Source organism: Amblyomma americanum, chromosome 1 (assembly GCF_052857255.1).
Source record: "Amblyomma americanum isolate KBUSLIRL-KWMA chromosome 1, ASM5285725v1, whole genome shotgun sequence".
In the NCBI taxonomy this organism is placed as follows: domain Eukaryota; kingdom Metazoa; phylum Arthropoda; class Arachnida; order Ixodida; family Ixodidae; genus Amblyomma; species Amblyomma americanum.
In genome coordinates this window covers 91832624-91842965 of record NC_135497.1, presented here as the reverse complement: position 1 = coordinate 91842965, position 10342 = coordinate 91832624, and the positions used below count along the sequence as shown (strand labels likewise).

At 48.2% G+C, this 10342-nt stretch overlaps 1 protein-coding gene across 1 annotated transcript; it reads left to right on the top strand.

Moving 5' to 3' along the window:
• The first annotated feature begins 5256 nt into the window (after window positions 1-5256).
• On the top strand, window positions 5257-10110 carry fz (frizzled class receptor). The gene has a single exon (XM_077646197.1). The coding sequence runs from the start codon at window positions 5565-5567 to the stop codon at window positions 7257-7259; it is 1695 nt and encodes a 564-aa protein (XP_077502323.1). The 5' UTR covers window positions 5257-5564; the 3' UTR covers window positions 7260-10110.
• The last annotated feature ends 232 nt before the right edge of the window (window positions 10111-10342 follow it).

The window sequence follows — 10342 nt, the reverse complement described above, 5'->3', positions numbered from 1 at the left end:
CGAGGACTTCACCCAGAACTCTGTCCACTGGCTGAGGCTACGGCTTAAATGGGCTGCGCTAAAAAGAAGCAGCCGCATTAATTCTGCATGAAACGCGTGAAAGCGCGTTACTATACGTCGGTACCGGTAGAATCATGACCATCTGAGCGCTTGCACATCCGCAGATTTGAAAAGATGAGCCTCGGAGGATGGAAGAAGGCCGGAGAGAGAGAGAGGAGAGAGAGAGAGAGAGAGAGAGAGAGAGAGAGAGAGAGAGAGAGACGCAAGCGCGGAGGTGTCCAACGAGGCTCGATCGGTAAGCTCCCCTTGCAACCGGCCGCCCGCGGGGCTCTTGTGAGCGCCGTCGCCTGCCGCCCTGGCAGCTTTCTAATTATTCAAAACCAAACTGCTCGGGCGTCGACGTTTCGGCTGCGAGCCGGGGCAAGGTCCTCACCGCCGTCAGCGTCTCTCTTTGGACGACCATGGCATTCGTTGATGGCGACAGACGGCTGACGTCCCCGCGCTAATCACGCGAACGCGATGAGATGGTAGGCTCCGGTAGATATCGCCGCGGGCTTTCATCTTTGCCGAGTGTGAAAACTGCAGAGGGCATAAAAAATAAAAAAAGCAAGATATGGACCCCTGATCGGGTGACTTCGCGCCACGTGAGGAGCACGCATGCATGCTGCACGAGATGGCCTCATTCTATCATACGCTCAGAGAAGGAACGCACGGTTAACCGAAATCATTGGATGAGACGCCGATGGCAACGTTAATTACCTCGCGCGTATGCCAAAGCCCATTGGAAACGGGAATGCCGGGACTGATGTCCCCTATCGAACACTTAATAAAATAAATGAATGAAAGTGATACTAAAATAATAATTGTTTTTTTGGGGGGAAAGGAAATGGTGCATTATCTGTCTCATATATCATTGGACACCTGAACCGCGCCGTAAGGAAAGGGATAAAGGAGGGAGTGAAAGTAGAAAGAGGTGTCGTAGTGGAGGGCTCCGGAATAAGGGCTCCAGAAAGTCATTTCGCCAGATACAGTTCATTCTTTTTGCAAGGTAAACAGCTGAATTTTCGGGAATCTGTTATTTTTTCTTATCGCATGCAATAAGGTTTAGTAATCAGGTACATACTTATAATATGATGCCGTGTCCAACCATTTTTTATCAAACCAGCAGAAGCACAACGTAGTAATACTTACAACTGGAATATCCCCTCATATTCCTACAATATATTTCTTTTCTTCTCTCTGGTTAGAATTTCGCTCAGTTGGTTTCTATTCCCTCCGAAAGAATTCATTCGCAACCTCCCCACAACTCCCCGTCTGCAATTCTATACCTACCCATCATCCCTCACCTCGCGTCAACATCGCGATATGTTTCAATCGATCGATTGATCGATCGATCGATCAGTCAGTCAGTCAGTCAGTCAACAAGCATTCGCGAGTGCAACAGCAGAAAGATGAAAAAAAAAATGGAAATTGGTTTTGAGGAAAGGAAATGACGCAGGAACCCTCTCACATATCTTGGTGGACACCTGAACTACGCCGTAAGGGAAGGGATAAAGGAGGGAGTGGAAAAATAAAGAAAGAAGTGCCGTTTCGACCACCTGGGGATCTTTAACGTGCTCTGAAACCTCTATCACTCTTCACGCCGCTGCGGTGGCTCAGTGGTTATGGTGCTCGGCTGCTGACCGAAAGACGCGGGTTCGATCCCGACCGCGGTGGTCGAATTTCGATGGAGGCGAAAATCTATAGAGGCACGTGTACTGTGCGATGTCAGTGCAGTGCACGTTAAAGAACCCTAGGTGGTCTATGTTTCCGGAGCCCTTCACTACGGCGACCCTCATAGCCTGAGTCGCTTTTGGACGTTAAACCCCCATAAACCATCTTTATCTATTTTTCGTTTTTGAGCAGGGGGGGGGGGGGGGGGGTGTAATAAGCTGTCACTAACGACGAAAAGGAGAAAAAAAATGTCGAGCATGTAGCGGGGAACGTAATCGTGCACTGTGTGGTTCCGTCTTCGGTCAGACGCATGCATAGAGCCGGCTCTGCGCATCAACAAGGAAGAAAATATGAACACACACACACACACACACACACACACACACACACACACACACACACACACACACACACACACACACACACACACACACACACACACACACACACACACACACACACACACACACACACACACACACACACACACACACACACACACACACACACACACACACACACACACACACACACACACACACACACACACACACACACACACACACACACACACACACACACACACACACACACACACACACACACACACACACACACACACACACACACACACACACACACACACACACACACACACACACACACACACACACACACACACACACACACACACACACACACACACACACACACACACACACACACACACACACACACACACACACACACACACACACACACACACACACACACACACACACACACACACACACACACACACACACACACACACACACACACACACACACACACACACACACACACACACACACACACACACACACACACACACACACACACACACACACACACACACACACACACACACTCCCTCAACCCCAGCCCGGCTTCCAAGCGGCGAGCTTTGCTGTGCTGAGGAGCGCATACGGGAGACTGCCAGGCAGCACCGAACATTAGAATAATGGTATAAAATTGTTACGCAAGTTCCAGTAACATTATATGTTACACTGGAATGTTGCATTCACGTTCAGGATTAACCCATAAAGTTATATCCGAAACATTCATTTAACATTAAAAGCAACCATTATTCTAATGCTTACTTTTAAATGTTATAATGTTATGAAATTAACAAATGTTATATGTTGTGTATCATAAAGATTTCTTTAATGTTTCATGTAAACATTGTTTTAATATAGACTTGTGAACATTATTATAATTATAATGTTTTAATCATAACTATAAAACAACATGACAAATATATTTTAAGCACTGGGTCCCAGAACTTTTCCTAATGCTGAACACGTTTTTCAGCTAGCAATGCTTTGCGACTAAACCTCTTAGAATGTGCCCACCATATATTGCGTGCACCGCCCCATTATTTTATTAGACAACTTCGCTTATTACTCGTTCGCTACTACCACTCTTGTCACACCCCTCAGTAATGGGTATGTAAGCTTGACTCCATTGCAACCTTTCGGAGGTGAGTGCATACCGTATGCGAGCTGCATGTTGGGCAGTGTTGTGGAGACTAAGTGTTGCCCTTGTTACCGGCCCTTGCATATAGCATTGATGAAACTGTGTACCGTCACACTGGCGAGCCTGCATGTTCATGCAGGGTTGCCTAATCATTTTCGAGAATGTTGCATTTATGTTATTTAAATGTTTAATGAATATTAGGAAAAGATTATTTAAACATGTGTTTGTAGCATTGCAAACATTTTAGAAAAAAGTACATTAAGAATATTCAATCAAAGTTTGGCCAAACAGAAATGCAATATTATTGTAATGTTTCAGTGCTACTAATTACTATGTACATATCTGATGGCAACAGGAGCCGCAGTGAGACACGTGAAAATGTGGCTCCGATAAAAGTAAACCAAATGTGGGGTTCAACGCCCCAAACCGACTCATGGGTTATGATGGACGCCGTACTGGAGAGCTCCGGATTAATTTAGACCAGCTTTAGCATGCGCTGACGTCCCACAGCGCACAGTTGCATCTCGAGGGAGATGCAACTGCACGTTCTGGCTGTAAGTCTTGACAACGCTACGTCCGCTAGACGCCACAAAAATGGATTTTATGTTTGAACAATTTCTAATGATACACTGCAGACGCTGAGCACTATTTCTATGTAGACGGATCGAGCTCCACAGTGAACGAACCGGTTTTTCATGACAGTTATTGCAGCGTGTTCTCATTGTATGCACGGAACTTGCATGCAAAACAGGTAACTGCTTAAATACGCGTTACACGGTGAAGAAATGTCATCACATCCCCCCCCCCCCCCCCCCCCCTGCTCAAACAAAACGCTTCGCGAAGGTATAAACAGCCGTGCCGAACAGGTAAATATACCTACTGAATTCGTAAAATCCTTCAGTACACACAGTTTTCGGCAATAATTTGCTTAATGCCAGCTGCTGGCACCCAGCTTATGCAAGTATAAACGCGGCCTCGGGTAAGCAGCTCTTGAGCTCCTTTGTCACTTTTCCCATGCTTGCTCTGGGCACAGCAAACGCCCGTCTTCGGGTTAGCGGTTGCTGGCTATCGGTGTTACGAAGGTACATTCACAACCCACGAGCACATTAGGTATGCATTTTTGCGCCGACAATGCATTGGCGAAGAGCAAATGCGAACGTTCCGATCAAGAGCGCCGGAGATAACTGTGCCCACTTAAGGTCCGCTGTTTTGGTCAACCAACGCAGCCACAAGGACAGAACAATGATTAGCGTGCTCGAAACGCATGGTCTCTGGCCACGGGAGACACCACTTTCGGCTGGGGTGGCACCGTCCCGACAAAAGGAGCGGTTGGGGCAAGCTCCTTGCCCGGAATGACGAGGGTCGCGCGAGGAGGACACAAGTGGAAAGGAGGAGGAGCGGCCGACATCAAAAATAGCTCGTCGAGCAAGTCTCGGTTAAGATGCAAAAAGCTAAAGCACAAAGGTGAAAATTCTCGAAGAATTCTCCATTGTCTCCTGAACGAACGGGGACGACGCAGCTGAAGTCTGATCGCCTTTACTAACGAGGTCTGTCACACGTGCGGCCGAAAGCTGTAAAACCAGTTGTTACACAAAGCCCTTCTCCGAACGAATGGCCGCAGGAAGAGGCCCGCTGCGCGCTGCCTGCCATCCCGGGGACGCCCTGTCGGAGCGGACCAACATCGCTTTTCCCCTCACATGCAAGCACTGACGGCGCAAGAAATGGCGCACGCCGGTCTCTTCGGCTGGACGCTTGCAAGCAAAACATTCGCTTCCGATGCACTGTTTTGAAGCGGCGCCCGTCCCACGGGCGGGAAAGCGCAGAGGCCGTTCAGTGACACGCGCCCCACAAGAGCCCGAGACCTTGGCGGGAACAAAGAGCGCGGGCGGCCGCCAGCTGCAACACGAAGGAAGACGGCCGCTCCATTCGCGCGGGGCACCGGCGCTTCCTGCACGCCACCTCCGTCACGTTGTACCCCTCTTCCTCGGATGCCTTGAGAGAGGAGGCACCCCGGCCGGGCGCACATTGGTCGGACGGCCGTCTGCTGGCGCACCGACAGCCAATGGAGCGGACCGACGGTTCGGCGGGTTTTGGGCGAGGAGACGGCGCCGGAGCAACTTTGGCCGCTCGCGCCAGCGGCGAAAGACTGCCGAAGGAAGCGGGACGCGCGGCCATGTCTCTGTTTCGGTAGCGTCTGACGTTGACTCGAAACAAAAACACTGCCGTGCGGCCAGCCCCAACTCGACGCCATGTAGTGTGCTTGAAGCCCGTGCTCTCGGAGTTATCCCGGACGTACAACCAACGCCTGCCATCGCCTAGGAAACGCGGGCGCGATGCGGCCCCGAAACGTCGCGCTAGGCCTAGTAGCGCTGGCAGCGCTGCTAGCACCCGGCTTGGGCCAGGTGGTGAGCTCGCGCGTGACAGAGCACCGGACTATTCCTCATCATGGCCGTTGTGAAGCTATTACGATTCCCCTGTGCAAAGACATTCAGTACAACGAGACTATCATGCCGAACTTGTTGAACCATCAGAAACAGGAGGACGCTGGCATGGAAGTGCACCAGTTCTTTCCACTGGTCAAGGTCAAGTGCTCGCCGGACTTGCAGTTCTTTCTCTGCTCCATGTACGCGCCTGTGTGCACGATCTTGGAGTACCCAATCCCGCCGTGTCGCTCGCTTTGCATGTCAGCGCGCGAGGGCTGCGAGCACCTGATGAACAAGTTCGGCTTCAAGTGGCCGGAGTCCCTCGAGTGCGACAAGTTCCCCGAAGTTGGCTCGGAGAAACTGTGCGTCGGTGAAAATGTTACTGAGCATCGCATCAATCACGCGCCATCGTCGCCGAATTCGACGGGACCTCTTGTGAGTCGCGGCTTTCTCTGCCCACGCGAGTTTCGTGTGCCCCTTGGTTTGGACTATGTGTTCCGCATCCGCGGTAAGGAAGAAAAGAACTGCGGCATGCCTTGTCATCACATGTTTTTTAGGGGCGAAAACCTCAAGTTCTCGCGCTACTGGATCGGCGCCTGGGCTATACAGTGTATGGTATCGACGCTGTTTACCGTACTGACATTCCTTATCGACATGCAGAGGTTCCGCTACCCTGAGCGGCCCATCATCTTCCTCTCGTTTTGTAACCTGATGGTGTCTTCTACCTATTTCGCAGGCTTTGTGCTAGGTGACCAAGTGGCCTGTAACGAACCGTTCGAAGTACCCGGTGGGCAGAGTAACATTGAAATGGTCCGCACGATTACTCAGAATAACAAGAAGGAGGCTTGCACGGTGATGTTCATGGTATTGTACTTCTTCAGCATGGCCGGTTCCATTTGGTGGGTTGTCCTCACCCTGACCTGGTTCTTGGCCGCCGGACTCAAGTGGGGCCACGAGGCAATCGAAAGCAACTCGCAGTACTTCCATCTCGCTGCGTGGACCATACCTGCCGTGAAGACTATCACCATCCTGGCCATGGGCAAAGTGGAAGGGGACGTGCTCAGTGGAGTCTGCTACGTGGGTCTTTGGAACATGGACGCCCTGCGTGGCTTCGTCCTGGCGCCGCTGTTCGTCTATCTTGCCCTGGGCAAAGTCTTCCTAATGGCAGGCTTCATATCTCTGTGCCATATCCGCACTGTGATGAAGCACGATGGCACCAAGACGGATAAGCTGGAAAAGCTAATGGTTCGGATCGGTATCTTTTCTTTCCTGTACACCTTGCCGGCACTAACGGTGCTTTGCTGCTACTTCTACGAACAAGCTCACTTCGACGACTGGATGCTCGCTTGGCACTGGCAGGTGAACACGGAGAAACGCTGGAGCATTCCGTGCCCAGAACCGTCGTGTAACCGTCGCGATCGTTCGCTGCGCCGCCCTGAGTTCTACGTCTTCATGATCAAGTACCTGGGCATTCTCATTGTGGGCATCACTTCGGGCGTCTGGATATGGTCCGGAAAGACATTCGCCTCGTGGAGAAACTTTTACGCCCGCTTGCAGAACTTGACGTCTACGCCAGCGAGGCGCAGGGCAGAGGCGTACGTCTGACCAGCGGCCTCTGCCAACATCTACTCAGGAATCGCGCGTGCGAGCGCATTAACGGTAGGCCCGATTTGTTACGCCTTGCCAACGCGAACGTCCGGTGCAAACGACATCGTCACTTAATGCGGGTGACGATGGCGTTTTGTGTTCGAGTGGTGAAGGTGGCACTGGTCGTGCAGGGTGGTTGCCCTCCATATATTTGTGACTCATGTCGCTTGCAGGGGTCGGGACTACTCCTGGAGGCGATATTGGTCAAGTTTACTGATGCGGCTGCCATACATGCATAAATTGCAATTGCCATGACCGTTATCAGTAACTTGCTGTGGGCTCGTGTAGATTTTTATCTTTTTCATGTGTCACTAAGACCGAGCCACGAGAGTGACTAGCAGTGATGTCTGGTGAGCCGTTAATTCTTCTTATATATGTTTCACAGCGCTGTAAAACAACGGTGATCATCCTGCCTAGCTATCTAGACAATGCATAAATTACAGCAGCTCTCTGTGCAAAAAATGATCAGTGAAATGTCTCTGAAAAAGAGAATCTGGTTCACTTGCATGAAAGTGGTGAGCAGAGAAATACCACTATGTATTTACCTGCTCATATCTGAGAGTGAAGTTTTGACAAAGCACATCCCTGAAGCCATAAAAAAATTGTCACTTGAGGCTCCCTTCTTGGCTTCAGGGTAACTTTGACTTGTTGATTATCACCTTGGCATTTGATCAAAGCCTTAGACTGCAAGGGCAGCATGAGTGATGGTTCATAGTCATTAATGCTGTCATTGCTGTTAATGTGCAGTACATAAATGCTCATAATTAGTGTGCGCAAAGTGTGATATTCAAGAAGAACCCGTCACATACATGTAAACAAAGGAAGATAAGGGCACACAAAGCAAAGAACACAACTCAAAGGTGCACATTATTTGTGTATTTGTATTAGCTTTAATGATTGCACAAAGAAGAGCAGGCCACGAGATGTTAATGTCCTGAGTCAAAGGCGCACATTATTTCCATATGTTTCTCTTCATACCAGTGTTAGCAAACTCTCTGTATGGTGTTCATGCACCCTTTTTTAAGCCGCACATTTATACAACTGTTTTTACACTGCCAGATTTTTCTGCTGGCCAGCTAAAGAAGGTTTTTAATAACGCCTTTTGATATGCCTAGCTAAATATGCTCAAATCTCTCGATTGGTGTTTGTTTTAGATTGCCACCTTTTTTGGGGCAAGACCAGTTTTTACTCATCTAACATTAGAGCCAAGAAGTAACTGCACAACGTACATTGCTGCTTCATTTTCACCTCTTTATGTTAAAAATCCAGTCTGCTAGAGCTGCTGAGATAAAAATTTGGTGTGCACACACAATGACGTGCATCTGCTCAATAATGCGTGATAATGGAAATAGGCAGTCAACACCTGCTTTCAGTGGTGTAAAACTTCTTGCATATCAGTTTGTTTTCTACTTCTGTGGAAAGCTAATTACAGAGGCTTGGCTGTGAAACTAAGAGTACTGTTTGCCTTGATGTGACACATGAATACTTGGGCAATTTCCATGGCATATTTGATAACAGCAAGCAAACATTGTGTGCGCAGTTTTAAATTAGTCACTGTCATTGTTAGCATCTCTGTGATGTGTTTCAGGTACTAGAAATAGTAAGAAATTTTCATGCATTTTTTTTCATTACTAGTGTTTGCTCCTTAGTGCTGCACCCAGCCCCTTATCCCGCGTGCTAATGTGTTTGACTTGTTACTTCTTGTAAGTGGAGGTGTGCATGCTGAAGTGAAGACATTGTTTATAGCTTATTGGAAATCGGGTATTTTGATAGCATGCAGTGACTTCACCCATTCACAACAAAGATCAGCTGATGCCTGTGTTGATGTTGAGATCCTGAGCTGGCATTCATCCTTTCATTGGTGATTATTGTGTGATCACAGTTCGTGTGACAGGAAGGCACATAAGTGTTCAGTGCATGTTGCTGGCTGCTGTTACTTGCTTTTTAATGTGTAAAATGGTACTTTCCACTATATATATTTATGCATTTTTATGAAAAGCTTGGAACATTTAAAAATTCACTTGCTGCTTGTAAATTATTGGAGAAGATTTTGATCATTGGTTTTGGCAGCTAAACCACTTACCTGTGTTCAAAGTGCATCACTGTTGCCCATCATTACTGTTTTGCTGCTCGGGGAGTCTACTGACACCCTTCAAAAGTGTGGTGTTATGCTATCTGTATTATCATAATTGGGGCAGCTCTACCTCCCAGGTGTTTCCTTGTTTATCTATCCTGCTATTGCAAACACTTATGTGAGCTCTCGTGTCTGAGCATGCTTGCTTGGCACTGTGTAAGGCACTGCGGAGAATTTATCACGATAGTCCTGTATTGAAGACTGTGAATAGTAGCAATACAATTTACTGCAGAACACCACTCTTTTGAAAGGTGCCTGTGTCATGCGTGCTGGTATAGATTAGCACACAAAGTTGGGAAGTTCCAGTAGAGACTCTGTCATCCTTGTACGCCCCTATGGTTGGCAGTGCCGATGAAGCTTTTTAAGCTTGGTGCAGCTTTTTACTTGAGTGTCAAAGGACATAACCTTGGTTTCACCATTGCATTGCAATGCCCTGGGTAACAACAGTGGCAAAGGTGTTCATTCAGTGTATATAATGTCAGCATGAGGGGTTCCTAAAGATGTACATTTTTGTGGTTGTGTTCTGCTTTTTATGGAACCGGTTAGCTATGGTGTATGCTGCTATAAGCTGCATGCGCCACTTTGTGCCGCAATCAGTTGTCATTTTGCCTGATTGTATGTTGGCTCATGCTATGTTTGTTCCCTATAAATAGAACCTCTTTTTTCACTGCAGTATTCCATGTGTACAGTTTCTCACTTTTACTTTTCTGGGACTTTCTTTTTTTTCTCGAGGGAAACCTCTTCAACACACCTTAATAATGTTCAAAGACCAGATGCAAGCTAGTACAGCGCCCTGTGCAGGCTCAACCTACTGTACTCAGTTGTGAAAGGCACATGTGAGTACACATGCAACATGAGGTGCCGTGCTCTTAGCCTGTTAAATATGTCTGATGTCATGAGGTTAATG

What these genes read in the sequence shown, in the direction of transcription:
- fz (XM_077646197.1), top strand. Translation starts at nt 5,565, where the DNA reads ATGCGGCCCCGAAACGTCGCGCTAGGCCTAGTAGCGCTGGCAGCGCTG.